The sequence below is a fragment of the Trachurus trachurus genome (genome assembly GCF_905171665.1).
Source record: "Trachurus trachurus genome assembly, chromosome: 15".
Taxonomy (NCBI): Eukaryota; Metazoa; Chordata; class Actinopteri; order Carangiformes; family Carangidae; genus Trachurus; species Trachurus trachurus.
The window spans coordinates 3,290,212-3,307,272 of record NC_139906.1 but is presented as its reverse complement, the minus strand read 5'-3'; the positions used below and the strand labels follow the sequence as shown (position 1 = coordinate 3,307,272).

Below are 17,061 nucleotides of genomic sequence, written 5' to 3'. Positions count from 1 at the left end.
CAGGTCAGAGAAGAATTCAGTAAATTTTGGCATCAATCTGAGTCTGTTTACTGTGGATTTCCGTGTGTTTTCGTGTCTGCAGTCTGGTTCATAGTGTTTGACTGAGCAAGTCCAGCTCTGTAACCACGTCGCCCCCTCGCGGCCGCTCGGTGTCAGTGCACGTGTGAAGTTCAGAGAAAGTTCACCTGAGTTCAGTTCAACCAGGTGAGTTCATAATGTTATGTAAGAGGTGAAAAAATAAGTGGGATGTTTTTTATTTGTTTGTTCATTATTTAAATGTATTTTTATTCATTTTCTTTTAGTTACACATATGCGCCAACTGGGCACAATACATAGGCTACAACACAACAATCACATAACATAGCCTACCATAACAAAGGGAGGATTTGGGCATTAAGTAAGACAGCAGGGTCAACATAAGCATGTTATACATAAGATAAAATAAAACAAAATAAAATAAAAACGTAAGAATCCTGCTTGGAAATTGGGGGAAAACATTTTCTGTGCAGTCAGGCAGACGGCCGTAGACAAACCAACTGGATGTCATTTTACTCCACCAGATAAAGACAGTAAAACGTGGGTCAGGTAAACAATACCACATCACCATGACAACATATTGTCAGGCCTGTATTGTTTTGCCTCATGGTGGCGGACCACTTGTTTACACTTGTTTATCCTGTTACATGCAGCGTCTGTTGTCTGTCTGACGTCTGCCCCATTTCACGTGAATGCAACATGAAGAATACGTTCTGATAGGGGGAATTCCTTCGTAGGCCTACCTTTAAGCCTAAACAACACACTCAAAATGTATTTTTCCTGCTTTGTAGCCTATATTCAAGTCCATCCAGATGACCAACCAAGTAGCTACATGACTTTCATTCATTCATTTTAAAAACATTTTCAAGAGTCTCCCTCCAAGGTGGTGGGGGGAGTGGGGGGTGTTTTAATCTGAAAAGGTCGAGCAGGAAGTGGAGTCAGTGGTCTCAGCTGCTTGTGTTTGAGCCCCGGACAGAAAGTCACCCGTCATTAGTACCCTGCTGCTCCTCGGTAAAGCGACACCTCCTCCTCCTCCTCCTCCTCCCGGCGCCGTCAGACTCTCCAGTCCGCCCCAACTGCTCTTAAACTCGGCCGGAGTTGTTCCCGGAGTTCCGCCGGTGCTCTCGGAGCCTCAGCCCGGGACAGAGAGAGAGAGAGAGGAGCAGCCGGCACCATGCGCTCCTTGGCCGGACTGGCTGCCGTGGTGGCGGCGGCCACCGTCTACCTCTACCTGCTGTCCACCCACCTCCCCCCGGGGCCGAAGCAGCTGCAGCCGGGGGCAGAGGACCAGGAGGGGCAACACGAGTACAGGTAACTCCTAAAAAAATACTTTTATAAGTTAAATAGCTATAGAGTCAGAGTGAGAGGAGGGAAATGTAAATAATGTCAATAGAGTCAGTTTTTATGAACTATTTTGGATGTAGATCAGTCACATGAGCATAAACACTGACCTGTTTGTTTGTTTTTAGTTTAGGCTACATCTAAACAAGTAAATATGTTTTTTCAAATAAATAAATACATATATAAGAGTGTAAATAAGGATAAAACTAACACAAACACAGTCAGAGACTCAGTAATGAAAGGAATTAACTCTAATAGTAGTAGCACTGATATTATTATTATTATTAGATAGAATAGAATATCCTTTATTGTCATCATACAATGCATGACGAAATGTGCTGCAACCCAAATTCATATTAGAGATGTTTTTTCAATAGCTGATTAATCAATGAGTTGATGGACAGAAAATGAATCTTAAGATGTTTTGATACTTGATGTGAACAGGATAAAACATTTCACCGCAGGTCGCCTCTTCTGCACCTGTTGGACTTTATTCAAATAAAAAAAGTAATGAATTGATAAACAGTTAACAGATTAATCAATAGAGTAAATCTAATCTTTAGTTGCAGCCCTGGTTTACTTTTTTCTTATAAGAGACCAATTCAAATGGTGAAATATCAGGTTTCAGAAGCGACAGGTGTTTAACCTGAGGAATGACTGAAACTTTACTGTTTTAATAAAAAGCTGATCATTAATTATCTCAGTATTGATTGATCACCTGATGATCAGCTCCTCTCCTGAGCCTCAGGTCTGAAACTGTTAGAGTCACTTTACTGCCTCAGGTTGTTTCACCTGACAAAAAAATAATAATAAAAACTAATAGTTTCCTGTGATTCAAAGCAGCAGAACTTTAACTTTTATCTCTTTGATCGGTCTGAGATCCTTCTTCTCTATTTTAAGACACCTGGGGTGGAAACTCCCAGGTTCATCCTGACTGGAAACTAACTGTACCTCTCTCTGCTCCCTCCCAGTGCATTCTGGGATAAATTCTGTTATGTCAGGATGAAGCAACGTAAACAAAATAGATTTATGTGCTTCCCCTGTAAGTGACGTAAAAGGAGGAAACCTGCAGCTCTGTCCTGTTAATGTCAGTGTCAATAAAGTTATTTGTTATTTCTATGGAGCTGAACTTTTCAAATATATTATTATATCATACCTTATTATTTTTTTAAATTATTTTTATTCTTAAATATCATATACAGACCCAGCAGGTCCCACCATGAGCAGCACATGTTCACTTCCTGAACTGGACTCAGAGTGGGCGGGGCCTAAAGACTGTGATTTACCTACTATAAACAAGTTAATAACAGTAATAAAACTAATAATTATCATTATTAAATCATTATTCTAATAGTAAATTAAAGTGCTCACATATATATTTATCTTCAGAGAATAAATAATAATATTACCTCATAATAAATAATGATGATGTCAGTGTGGAAGTAAAATTAAATGTGTTTGAATTTGAAGTCTCTTATTTCTCCTGTTCACTCAACAAGAACATGTTGGACTGATCAGATTACTCCTCAGAATGTGTGTGTGTGTGTGTGTGTGTGTGTGTGTGTGTGTGTGTGTGTGTGTGTGTGTGTGTGTGTGTGTGTGTGTGTGTGTGTGTGTGTGTGTGTGTGTGTGTGTGTGTGTGTGTGTGTGTGTGTGTGTGTGTGTGTGTGCATGTGCATAAGTATTCAGAAATGTGCCAGACAGTCGACTGTGGGTTGTCTAGGGATGATAGAATAACGCCGACTTGGACACTTTGAGGCCAAGAGCACGACTCGTGTGTTTCTATGTGCGTGTGTATATGTGTGTATGTGTGTGTGTAGTTGTGTAGTTGTGTGTGTGTGTGTGTGTGTGTGTGTGTGTGTGTGTGTGTGTGTGTGTGTGTGTGTGTGTGTGTATGTGTGTGTGTAGTTGTGTAGTTGTGTGTTTGTGTGTGTGTATCGCTCATCCTGTTACCAATCAAGCCATTGAACCTCCTCCTCCTCCACATCTGTTGACGCCCAGTTTGCTCTGGAGTGTGTGTGTTAGTTGTGTCTCAGTTTCTGACCTCGGACTTGAACTTTAACTTGAACTTAGTTCAAAATAAAGTTAAATAAAGTTCACAGTCGTTTACTGTACGTAACATAACAGTGTGACTTATTACATATACTTCTAACACTGTAACATATATAAGATAATATACTGTAGCCTATACAAAAAAACATATATTTGTAGGCCTATAGGGTCAAAATAAATGACATCAGTCAAGTTTCTAATGGAGTTACATATAGACACAGGGGGTATATGTTATGTAAGGGAAGTCAAACTGCATTTACATATGATAATTTTGGTAAAATAATGAAAATTTATACATGTTACCTCTGCAGATTTGTCCAGATGTTCAGTGTTCGGTGATAATCTAATTAACAGTCATTTAAATTGAGTGTCAGGTTTAGTTTTTACATTAATATCCTCACAGTTCATTCCTGTGGAAGGAGCTTCACTGGTTTTATTTATTCGTAATTTGTTAAAATACTAAAATATCATTAAAACCACAAAGTGATGTTTATAGGTGGGATTGTAAAGTTGGAAAAATCAATGAGACATAAACATAGAGTTTATGATGTGGCTAAATGCTAAATGCTAACCTGCCTTCCACTGTGATAATAATAACAGTGTTATTAATATAAATCAGTATGGGATGTTCTGAATAGAGTTGTGTTACAATAACTGTTAAAAAAAATGAGGCATGAACAAGAACTGGAAACTAGGAAAACTGTTATAACGTCTATAATTCCTTTATTGTCACTATTTTTCATTAATAATCCACAAAAATATACACAACAAATACAACAGACAAACATTGTGCATATAGTATAAAAAGACTGTCACTATGGTGAAATTGCAATTTGTCATGGTTCATTCATGATAAAGTTATACAGTTACAAGTTACAAGTTACAAAAAACCTAAATGATAAATTATTTATTAGTGAAATCTTTTTATAAAGTGGTTTAATTGACAGATTAATTAATCAAGACTTAAAAGAATACGTAACGTAATGTGTGTTTTGGGTAAGCGATATTGAAAACGCCTCCTTAAATACTGTACATACGTTTTCTCGGCGCTGACGCATCATCAGGCCACCGACCAGTGACGGGTCGGGGCAGAGCAGCTGGTGGAGGGGGGGGGGGGGGCATCTTGGGTTTCAGGGGAGGGAGGGGGGGGGGGGGAGGGCAACGCAGGGGAAGTCTAGAGGCAACGACACTATTTCTGTCCCTCAATCAAGTGTCTCCTGTTACAGACACACACACACACACACACACACACACACACACACACACACACGCTTGCCTGTAAACCGGTGACGTCTGGGACATGTCACATTTCTGGGTCGTGTGATGCTGAATGGCATTCTGGGAAATGTAGGAAACTGAAGGAGCAGATAAATGACCTTTGGAGGATTTATAGAACGAATCGGCTTGTTGTTCATTTATAACTAGGCCTACTTCCAGGAAACCAGCATGAGAACAATAGTGACGGACAAGAGTTTTGCTATATTTATCTCATTTTTCATGTTACTATATCGCCGTTTAGACTAATCTGATGTTTGTAAAGTTTATAAAACCAATGATTGGACAAACATTACTATTTATGTGTGCACATTTTTGTAATTAGTCATGGTTATCATAGATTAGCCGGGCTAACGGTTAGCTACCTGTTTAACTTTAATAACTCAGTGACTCAATAACTCAGTGACTCAATGAAAAAATATTTTCTCCAGCGGATATCTGAGTTCCAACATGACTGAGCTAACTGGAGTAGTTTCATGTCGTGTCCCACAACGGGAGGGTTTTAACAGCTGACGTCCTGATGTTAGCTTAGCTACCGCCGTTAGCTTAGCTACTGTTAGCTGTCCCTGTCAGCTGAGCCACTGATGCTTTCTAGACACTGTGATTCCCCCAAACTGAATAAATACAACACATAGCAACACAAAACACACACACACAAATAGTAATGTTTCTTCAATCGTTTCAGATTTGTCCAAACGGTGATAGGGCATGAAAAATATGATATATAGCTAAACTCAATGTGATTCGGTCTATTGATGACGACCCTGTGTTTTCTCGTGTTTTTCCTTTCCTGCTCCAGGCTGACGTTCCCCTCCGACCTGGACGAGCTGCGGGAACTCGCCGACATGCTCAAGTTCTACAAACGAGAACATCACGGCTACGTCCTGCTGCTGTTCTGCAGCGCCTACCTGTACAAACAGTCCTTCGCCATCCCCGGCTCCTCCTTCCTGGTGAGAAACACTAAAGTTTTTCATTCCTCTCTGATTATCTGGATCAATCCAGTGTCACTTCATTTGTTTTTGCAGTTTATTATGACTCGTACTTACATTTGGCTGCCAGGCGACACCTAGTGGTTGCAGTTATTATGACAGGTGTAAAGTAAAGAGTGCAGTGATGAAGGATAAATAGCAGCATCGTCTGCATAAAGAGCAACTTTAATCAAAGTTTTTTTAATCAATCTTTAGTTTAAAGGTCCATTGTGTAATAATTGTCAAGTTTTATTGGCAAAATCTGAATATAGCTACTACCAATTAATAGATTTGTTTAAGTGTATAATCGCTATAAAATAAAGTTTGGTTGGTTTTCGTAGCCTTATAATTATACTTTTATATAGCAAGGGTCTGGCTTTAGAGAATGTCGCCATCTTGTGCCGCCATGTTTGTACGGCAGCAACGGAAAATCCAGCAAGTTTCGCAAGTTTTGCGTGCATAAATAAACCAACGAAGAAGAAGGAGGAAACAGCAGACATATGGTAAAATGGTTTAAGACCTTCATCTCATCGCTCCATGCGCCTGAAATACTCCCAGTCGTCCCAGTCGTGGAAGACGAGAGCGAGCGAGTGAGCACTGCAATCTAGTACGCTAACCCTAACGCTAAATGAATGTCATGGCTTTCCCCCCATTTTACGCACTGGACCTTTAACTCATGAATACCTACTGATTAAAGAGATATGCATTCACAATGTAGTTGGGTAGTGGATAGGGCTGGGACGATATGCTTTTCTCCCGATTCGATTCTTCTACAATTCTTTGGATGGCGATTCGATTTAAATTGCGATTCTACGATATTGCCGATTCTCTCGATTTTTATTCTGCATTTTTAACATTTATCTGCACCTAAATACTGTAGAAGCCTATAAATTAACATACTCCATTATAAAGTGAACTTAAAACCTTTTCAAAACCTGGACTCTCTGTATGTAAAAAAGGCTAACAAATGAAAAAAAAATTGATTTAAAAATCGTCAAAAAGGATATCGCGATATTAATGTGAATCGATTTTTTCTCCCACCCCTAGTAGTGGATCAGTTAATAGGTCTGAGACATAAGGAACAATGTTGAGCTAATACATAAAAGTAAACCACCCCCCCCCCTCCAGAACATGCTGGCCGGGGCGATCTTCGGGCCGTGGGAGGGTCTGGTTCTGGCCTGTCTGCTCACCACCACGGGCTCCACCTTCTGCTTCCTGCTCTCCAAGGCGTTCGGGAAGCAGCACGTGGTCCAGCTCTTCCCGGACAAGGTGGCGCTGCTGCAGAGGAAGGTGAGACGATGAGTTCAATGTCCAGGAAACACCACGTTTCAAATAGGTTTTATAAGAGACCAAAGAAAATCCTCCATCCAGCGCTTGTTTGCTCAAAGGGATAGTTCAACATTTTGGCAAATTGGCCCATTGCCATAATCCCTATAGTCATAGCAGTAGGTTTGTTACCTTTAATTGTCGGTGCAAGCTATTTTTAGAACGGCGGAGCAGAGCCGTGAGCTGCTCAGAGCTACGCTACGGAGGCTCATGGGATTTCTAATGGGTTTCCCTCATCAAACTCATCAAATACACAATCCAACAACTCCACAACGCTCTGGTGGACAAGTTGTGACCTGCACATTCACCACGCTATGAGATAATAACACAACGTTACCAGACAGAGTTGTTTTAGAGGGAAATTCAGAGACTGCTTGATGAAAAACTGTCCCTGAAGGCAACGCATATCAGCGGTTTTGCATGAATTTACCTCTAAAACATCTCTACTACTGCTAAGACTATAGAGATTATGGCAATGGGTCAATTTGCCAAAATGTCGAACTATCCCTTTAACAACAAGGGGTTTTTAAAGTGATATTTATATTCTCGTTTATATGAACATGTGATATGATGAGGATTTGAACATACAGTATGAGTCGCTATGAACGATTTCAGTCATAAAACATTTGTAGTTTAAGATGATGACTCAATAAAGGGTTAAAAGTACCACATAAAATCAGAGTCTAAAGTCTCCTCTACATTAAATTTTTATTTTATAATTTTTTTTTTGTTTTCTTTTGACCTCGTTTCCGTTTTCTTGTTTTCTCTTTTCCATTTTCTCCCTCCATTTCCTTTTCCTTTTCCTTTTTCCTTCTCTCTGTCTCCTTCTTTTTCTGTCAGGTGGAGGAAAACCGCAGCAGTTTATTCTTCTTCCTTCTTTTCCTCCGTTTCTTCCCCATGACTCCCAACTGGTTCCTTAACATCACCTGTCCCGTCCTCAACATCCCCATGCCTATTTTCTTCTTCTCAGTGTTTATTGGTGAGACAATAAGAACCACAGGAGTATAAACATGTGGAGTAGTGATGTCACGATTATAGGTTTTCTTGGTACGATTATTGTCAGAGAAATAAACACGATTATTATATTAAAGGTATAATACGTAGGAATTCCCCCCATCTAGCGGTGCGGTTGCATATCTGAACGTATTCTTGATGTTGCATTCACCTGAAATGGGGCAGACGTCAGACAGACAACAGACGCTGCATGTAACAGGATAAACAAGCGTCTATGTAAACAAGTGGTCCGCCAGCACGAGGCAAAACAATTTTAGAACACTATGAATGTGCAAAATCAAATATAGTCAAAATATAATTGCATTACTAGTTATATAAACAAAATATTTAAAGTAGGCTATCTCTTAATGTATCGGCCCAGTTATTAATCCTTCAGAAGAAATGCTTGAAGTTTTTTAAAATTTTTGTTTCTTACAAATGACGTGCTAACATTTAAATTCCTACTGTACCAATTCACTGTTACTGTTACGACCAATACCTTTATTTTGGAATACTTAATATGTTTGTTTGGAAGTAATAAGTCTTCCTTCAGCGGAACGTAAACAAAGTTGCACACATGGTTTTTGTGTAACTTTGTCTTCGTTCCATGTGTCCGACATAATCTTTTTTGGAAAGTGACGGTATTTAGGAACCTTTACGATTAAATAATCGTGGTGTTAAATGCCGGGATTAAATTAATTGTGAAAACAAGTAATCGTGACATCCCCTAATCATTTCATCTCTATTTCATCACTCAGCAGCTGTTTTTTTCTCTCTCTTTCTTTCTTCTGCAGGTTTGATTCCCTACAACTTCATCTGCGTCCGTACGGGCTCCATCCTGTCGGAGATCTCCTCCCTGGACGACATCTTCTCCTGGAGCACGCTGGCCCAGCTGCTGGCCATCGCCCTGGTCGCCCTCGTCCCCGGCGCGCTCATCAAACGCTACAGCAAAGGTCACCTGAAGGTCGACGGCATGGACAGCAACGGCACCGGCACCAGTCGGGCTGAGGTCAAGCGGGACCGGAAGAGACGGTGATTCTTTCTGGGATCGGACGTAGAACTGAAGCCGAACTTTTTTTTGCCAGAAGAACTTAAGGAGAGAAGAAGGAGAGAAACCGCTCGACGACTCTTCACCACCGTGACCTTCTGTGGCCTCCAGCCCGCGGGATTTCATGGAGGTCACAGCGGATGCTCATCATACGTTCAGTAATAACGGGCGACGGCCTGTTTGGAAATGCTCTCAGGTCGTGTTTCAACCAACCAGAGTGTCAACGGTTTCACTTCCCCCCAAAGATCTCTCACTGCTGAAACTGTAAACGAGAGGTCACTCAGCACTAAAGACAAACAAAACCAAAACAAGTCTTAAAGTCACCGAGGTCGACGAGTGTCCGATAGCTCACACCGTTTATCTTCATTTTAAATGTTGGAGTTGGAGTTTTTTGAATTGATTTATTTATTTATTTCCACTTGTAGTTTTGACTCAGATGTTGTAGAGATGTGATACAGGGAGCGTCACCACGTCGCCTTAAGGGGAGACACTGCAGGTAAAAATTTTAACTAACAGATATCACCATGAAACTTCCCAAGTTCATCACTTACATTAAGACAAATATTTTTTGTATTACAAGTTTTGTCAATTTTTATGTTTAAATATGTAAATGAGGCGATATCTGATTAAATATGTGCTAATTTGCATATATTTCCAGAACCGAAATCTGAAAAATGGATAAAGCCACTTTCAAAATTCTTATTTTATTTTGTTGACATATTAGAGTCAGAAGTTTTTACAGAGGAGGATTTTGAATATCTCTTTTTATCACTTTGTAAATGAGAAAATACTGTCACCAGCCCTAAAAAAAATCCAATTTCACCATGTTTTTAGGAATAAAACGTTGTATAAATGAGGCTGTGAATGATATATCAACAATCCCCTCTGTAAAAACCTTCAGAATATAGAAAGGGATCAAACTGGAAGGTTTGGTGTCTCTAAGTGCTGAAGGGGAGATTTCTAGCTCAGAGTCTGAGTCTGAAAAACTCATTTTGAGAAAACAGCCTTTAAAGACTTGTACTGTAGAATTCCATAGATTGTTAATGTAAATCATACTTTTACGATTGGTTGAAGATACAGAGGAGATGACAATTTTTGAAGCCTACATCATTGTTCGGGAGAGAGAGCGCTTTACAATGATACCTGACATGACATCAGGCACAGCACAGTTTGTCACAGTAGCTGTTAACTTTTGGTGAATTTAGGAGAAATCTACTGACAAAAGAGACAAAATGAAGTAAAACAACCACCTTTATGTGGATTTTCTACCATTTTGTTTGACTTTTATGAAAGAATACATGTCAAGGAAGAAAAATAGTCAAAAATCTCAAAATTGATCAGTGCATGAAAAAACTGGGGTGTCTTATCTTAAAGCCCTGACTGATGGTTTTCACTGTAGAGTCTAACCTCTTTGTTTTTGCCTTTTGATGCCTGCAGAAAACATCCTGATGATCTGATTGTTTTTTGTTTAGTTTTTTATGTCTGTAATGAAGCAGCGGGGTCCGGTCATCATCACACAGAGCTTTAAAAGTCATTTCCTGTCTGTATTAAATCCACAGTGCAGAGCCACACTTGACCCTGCTGCACTTCATGTCCTTTATTCTGTCCCTTTGTCGATTTCACGCTCTGCTGTGGATCATGAGACCGAGGTTGGGAAAATTAAGGGCGATTCCAATTCCTGTCTTATTCCCCAGTCTCAAAAATGCCCCGCGTTCCCACAAAGTGCTAGTGCTGTCCCGATTCTCAGGATGTTAACTTCTCCGACACCACCCTCATTCTGGGAGCAAGGGCTACGCAGAATGCAGTATTTTCTTTATTAATAGAGATATAAATATTACGAAAACCATTCTATTATCTTAGTTTTTAGGCCCATATCCGCCAGTGCGGACAAGCCATGTTGCTATTGTTTAGTTACAAAATGGTAATTTCGTATGTAACCCCCCACAGTCTGAAGACGTATCTGCATTAAAGGGGTGTCCCATTTCTAAGTCACAAAATAGCCCTGAACACTTGGTTTGAAGATTAAAGGGATAGTATCATTTTTTAAAAGTGGGGTTGTATGATCTACAAATAGCCCCTAAGTACTTTAATTGCAGTAGAAGACTCTCTGCACTCCTCCCCTTAGCAACGCCAGCCCATAGCCCTGCCCAGACATTGTTGTAAATGGACCCAAAGAAACGGCCTATTTTTGTGGCCTAAAAGAGGTTTTACTTGAAACTCGCTATAATATAATCATAATCATACAACCCCACTTTTTTAAAAAAAAATGCTACTATCCCTTTAAAGGTTGAGCTTGAGGGTTAAGATGGGAATTGGAATTCACTTTATATGAACCTTGAGAACCAAAGCTGCCGTTCCTCTCCTGACCACTAGAGTGAGTCTCCAACAGTGAGTCGGTCTCCATAGATGCCAAATGTGTTCAAAATGTCCTTCAACTTTTACAGAGGAAATCAACATGTTTACAGCCTGGTACAGAAACTAGCTTTGGTCACTTTTATACAAGTTCCTCATTTTAATTTGCATCATTATAAGGTCCAGTGTGCTACAAAAAATGTATTTTATAGCGATTATACACTTAGACAAATCTATTCATGGGTAGTATATTCCAATTGCGCCAATAAACCTTGACAATTATTACACACTTCTCCTTTAAGGCTTCAAGTTTTACATAATTAAAGGCGTGGCCACAAGTTGGATGCACCAAGTCTCATTGACAAACACAGGCCACTCCCCTTTGCCCATATTTGGATGAGCTGGGAGTTATAGGGGGCGGAGTCAGGAACAGACAAGATGGCAACAGAGTAGCAGCTCGCTCTGAGCTTCAGAAACCTGTGTGGGCGGAGTCCAGGGGTGAAAGTAAGCCGGTACGGTCCGGTACTGCGTACCACTAAAAGATTCAGAGGCGGTACGCAGTACCAGGAAGATCATGAGAGAGATAAAAAAATAAATAAATAAAATAAAAAGTAAAAAAAATAATAAATCTAATTTCACATGAATTCCCTGTGGTTTGAAATGATTTCTGTGAAATTGTCTCGGTTATTATTATAACACAGTGTTACGAGATCCCGACCCGATCAAAGACATGATACTTTCTGTGCGCAGCAGCGCTCTGCCCTGGGACGTCAGCAGCACCACCTGCAGCAGCTGCAGTGTGCAGCTGTGCACCGCGGAACGCGCGCCGCTCGCTCACTGCTGCTGAAGACTGAACCTTTTTTTCCGGTACCGTGAAACTTTGCCCTCAGCGCGTCGTGGCGAGTCCTGTCGGGACCGACGCGGACGTTACACGCGGGCCAGAGCACGCGCTGGGTCTCGGTGCGGCTATGTCGAGCTCGCGGTCTGTTTATGTGAACGCGGCTCCAGCTGCTCGGTGTGCGCCACAGCGGTGGTGCGCGTTTAGACCATAGTAGGCTACATCCATGATGGTTTGAAGCAGAGAAAAAACAAACGTGTGTAAAAACAAAACGGAGCTGAAAAATGAAACAATAAGTCAGTTTTGCACCAGTCTGTGGAAACAGCCTAAAGTGAATGAATGACAGCAACAGTTGTATCATTGAACTACTGGAAGATAAAAGTAATGACTACATGACTTTCCGTTTGTGTTTGGGCATTTACCACTTTAACTCTGTTTTTACTTCATTGTTAAACCACAGTAGGCTAGAGCTTAAATACAAGTTTGATGAGAAACTGTTAGGCTATTTATTTATTAAATCAAGTAGCCAATTTAGAAGCACATGTTTTTTTCTTCTAATTAAATCGTGGTATTGTATATGTATCGAGAATCGTGGAAATTTACTAGTATTGGTGTCGATATATAAGAAAGCTCCAGCCTCGATGGCGAGACCGCAGGCTGTTTGCAGGCTATGATATGTTCTTTTTTATTTATTATGGGGATCAATAGGCTACCTGACATTGTCCTGGGCCAGTGGTTAGAATGGACTGACCCAGCCTTCGAAACGTGTACCACGTTTAACGTTTGTTGCAAAATGTCCCAATTAAAATCAGTAATAATAACAATAATGCAGAGAAAAATAACTTTTGGTAATAGTACCGGCAAGAATTTAAAACTACTTTCACCCCTGGCGGAGTCACAGAGGCGACGGGCGGCCATCTTTATTTACAGCCCAAGTTCCCAAACTGTGACGCTGTCTGGTGCAATTTTGCTAAAAAACATCTGTGACAGTTCATTATTTACTTTCTGTCTAGTGTTTTTCCTCAAACATCTGGATGTCCGTGTGTTTTTGCAGCAGAAACACTGTGACAATGTCTCTGTTTGCTGCCGTTTGCTGCCAAACTTCACTTCAGTGTCTTGCTTTTGGATATTTTGAATTGAAAGTCAAGTCCTCACCTTTGTGTCTTAATTAAATGACCTTTAAAGTTTTAAAGCAGCGTCTTCATGACCACAAACACACCTGTGATTTCTCTGTAGTTTCATTTTTGTCATAGGTTTCAACACAGATATGAATGATATTGTGGAATAAACTTGTCTTACATCACATTTTTCTTAATGATTTGTACTTAAAAACCTAAACCTGCCCTGCAGCCACTGATCCAATATCACTTTTTATTAGAAAACATCAGTTACACTTTAAGTTATTAAAGTGTTTTATTAATTCAGTGTTTCAAAGTCCTTCACTGACATTAAAGGTGCTTTATGCCATTTTTAACCAACAGCAGCTCAATACAGAAACATTTTCTGGATCCCCACATTTATCTTTGGATGCTAACAACACCAACAAAATGCAACAAGAGGAAGACAGTTGGGTAAAAAAGAAAAATTCTTCCTGCTTTTTGCAAATGCTGACAAGGAAATAAACAGGTTTATAATGTGCACACAAAGAAGTCTGGTTAGAAACAGTTGTAGCTAAGAGCCTCAGAAATAACAAATACATCAACAACAACACGTTGCTATGGGACACACACTTTGCTGTAGTAACTAGGTACTTTACACTAAAAAATGAGACATCGTAGTAAAAAAAAAAACTGTTCTAACACACAAACACAATCAGCTGCTTTCTTTAAAGATGCATTTTGATTCTGTTTTTCAACTCCATAAGCATTTAACCCCTAACACAACATTTTATAGTCCAAACTATAAATAGTCTTTTGTTGTCTTGGTTACTGTACGCAGACATCCATTATGAGTCCACATCACCTATTTAGATAGATATACTTGTTGAAGTTGATAGGCTACATCCCTTTTAAGAAAGATGAATATTTTATTCAATATTTTTGCTGAATGACATTTTACTGATTATGGCCTAAAATAAAGTCTGTTCTTGAAATAATCATTCTTTGTGTCGCTACACTGCAAAACCTCAAAATCTTTCCAAGAATATTTGTCTTATTTCTTGTCAAAATGTCTCATTTCTAGTCAAAACTAAACTCTTTTCACAAAAAATGAACTTGTTTTTAGATCATTTTCATTTGTTTTAAACTAATTTTCACTTGAAATAAGTAGAAAAATCTGTCAGTGAAAGCAAGTTTTTTGTGCTTGTAATAAGAAAGAAAAACTTGCTCCACTATCAGATTTTTCTTCTTATTTCAAGTGAAAAATGCTTGAAAGAAGTAAAAAGTGTCTAAAAACAAGCTACTTTTTAATGTGATGAGTCTTATTTTAAGTATAATGAGATTTGTTTTGACTAGAAATAAGATATATAGGCTATTTGTAAGATATTGAGTTTTTGCAGTGTATATGAAAAACTGGACTCATTGAAGAGAATCTGAATCTTAGCTACACACTGATGCATTCGCTGCTGTGGGACATCAGAGTTTCGGGGCCGTGTGAGCAACAGATGCTGCAGCTGTTGGACTGGAGCGGGTCGAGGTAGGAGTAGGACCACTCCCTCTCCTTCACCATCTCGATGGACAGCTCGATCTGCTTCTTCACCGGCTTGGGTGGTGGACACCTCTGAGGTCTGCAGAGGTCCGGGGAGGCGTCCGAGGAGCCGCTGGAGCTGGACTGAAGCATCTCGGGCTCCAGGTCAGAGTTGGGATCGCTGTTGGGATCGCTGTGACCCTCCGTGACCTCCCGCTCCAGGCCGCACATGGATAAGAACCGAGGCCGGCGGTGGTTTTTTGCGTTCTTGTGTGGCCTTGAGTCTTCCCTGTGTTTGCCGCCGTACACCGAGCTGGGCATCGGCCTCGCCTTGAAGGCCTGACGCTCCTCCTTCGGACCCAGATTCCCCAACTCCGCCACGATCTTGGCCTCCTTCTTCCTCCGCTCTCGCTCCAGGAAGTGGAAAGGCTGCGTCGAGGCTGCAACCGAATTTCCATTGGACCGGTTGGTTCTGCGCTGGTCGGATCGCTGCTGCTGACTGAAGGCAAGGCAAGGCATCTTTATTTATATAGCGCATTTCATACCAAGGCAACTCATTGTGCTTTACATAAAGACAAAACATAAAAAAAGAAGCATAAAACAGAATAAAAACAAACAAAACACTAAAAACAGAGTTAAAAGCAAGAGCAAATAAAAGTAAAATAAAAGAAAATAGATAAAGTTTTAAAGGGATAGTAGCATTTTTTAAAAGTGGGGTTGTATGATCTACTAATAGCCCCTAAGTACTTTAATTGCAGTAGAAGACTCTCTGCACTCCTCCCGTTAGCAACGCCAGCCCATAACCCTGCCCAGAGATTTACAACATACATTGTTGTGAATGGACCCAAAGAAACGGCCTATTTTCACGGCCTAAAAGAGGTTTTAGGGATACATGAGTTGGTTAGGTCCAAATAAAAACTGCGTTTTTCCTGCACTTTGAAGGGCTGGAAAAAATTATATTATAGCGAACAATGGAACTGTGTTTTTTTTCAGGTAAAACCTCTTTTAGGCTGTGAAAATAGGCCGTTTCTTTGGGTTTGTTCACTACACTGTATGTTGTAAATCTCTGGGCAGGGCTATGGGCTGGCGTTGCTAACGGGAGGAGTGCAGAGAGTCTTCTACTGCAATTAAAGTACTTAGGGGCTATTTGTAGATCATACAACCCCACTTTAAAAAAAAAATGCTACTATCCCTTTAAGTTCTTAAAAGAGCTCAGCTATAAGCATGTGAAAAGAGAAATGTTTTTAACCTGGATTTAATGAAGCGGCGGCTGATGACGGCATCGTAGAGCGGCATGTGAGTGTGCGGCGGCGCGGGCGAGGCCTTGAACTTCTTCTGACACTCTCTCAGCTCCTCCAGCTCGCGGCGCAGCAGCGAGTTCTCCAGCTCGATCTCCGAGCGAGTCCGGACCTTGTGCCTCTTCCTGTCCTCCTCCCTCAGCATCATCTGGAACGGTTTGGGCACCGTGACCTTGGAGTTGTTGGACCGGACCTTCGCCTCGTTCTGACGGCTCGGTCTTCCCTTTGGCTTCGGTTTGGGACACGACGACGAGGTCTTGGTCTGGAATCGGAACTGCTTCTGGGTTGTTGTCGCCTCCTCCGAACTCAGCAGGACGTCCCTGACAGGGACAAGAGAAGAGTCACAGATAAATAAATAAATAAAACTCTCGTTGCACCTCCTCCAGATTCAACACCTGGGGTCAAATTCACAAAACCTTCTTAAGAAAAACAAAACAAAACTGTCCGTCCTGGGTGAGGGATCCCTCCTCTGTTTTTCTTAACTTCAGAAGAAAAAAGAGAAGTCATATTCTCCAAGAAAAAACTTCTTAAGAATAAATGGTATTCTTGAAATCAAAGTTCTCAAATTTGTCATTTACTTTTTTCTTAACTTTAAGACAACCTTGATCTGTCCTAAAATTCCTACAGTGAATAGGTAAGCCTCTAATATCAACAAATTTTATAGTTTAGACTAAGTAGGTCATAGTTTAGATAGCCTAAATATAATTTGGAATTAATTACACAAAGAGTCTGATAACTGTTAGTTAGCATGTTAGTTAACTGTTTAGCATGTTAGTTAACTGTTAGTTAGCACGAGTTAACTAGTTAGAATGTTAGTTAACTGTTAGCTAGCAAGTTAACTGTTTAGCATGTTAGTGTTAGCAGAGACGGACTTTGGTGTTAGTCAGTATGTTAGTTATAGTTAGCAAG

At 40.4% G+C, this 17,061-nt stretch overlaps 1 protein-coding gene across 1 annotated transcript; it reads left to right on the top strand.

The window, feature by feature from the left end:
- Window positions 1–1,085: 1,085 nt before the first annotated feature.
- LOC310997953 (transmembrane protein 41A-B-like) lies at window positions 1,086–10,900 on the top strand. The gene is made up of 5 exons (XM_083987806.1): window positions 1,086–1,347; window positions 5,504–5,654; window positions 6,801–6,962; window positions 7,839–7,977; window positions 8,786–10,900. Exons 1-5 carry the CDS (start codon window positions 1,211–1,213, stop codon window positions 9,025–9,027), a joined length of 831 nt encoding a protein of 276 aa, XP_083843932.1. The 5' UTR covers window positions 1,086–1,210; the 3' UTR covers window positions 9,028–10,900.
- Window positions 10,901–17,061: the final 6,161 nt, after the last annotated feature.

Bases quoted from the DNA above. Each gene is read 5' to 3' on its own strand.
- LOC310997953 (XM_083987806.1), top strand. From the start codon at position 1,211: ATGCGCTCCTTGGCCGGACTGGCTGCCGTGGTGGCGGCGGCCACCGTC. The intron at 5,655-6,800 runs GTGAGAAACACT...CCCCCCCTCCAG, and splicing joins TCCCCGGCTCCTCCTTCCTG to AACATGCTGGCCGGGGCGAT. The intron at 6,963-7,838 runs GTGAGACGATGA...TTTTTCTGTCAG, and splicing joins TGGCGCTGCTGCAGAGGAAG to GTGGAGGAAAACCGCAGCAG.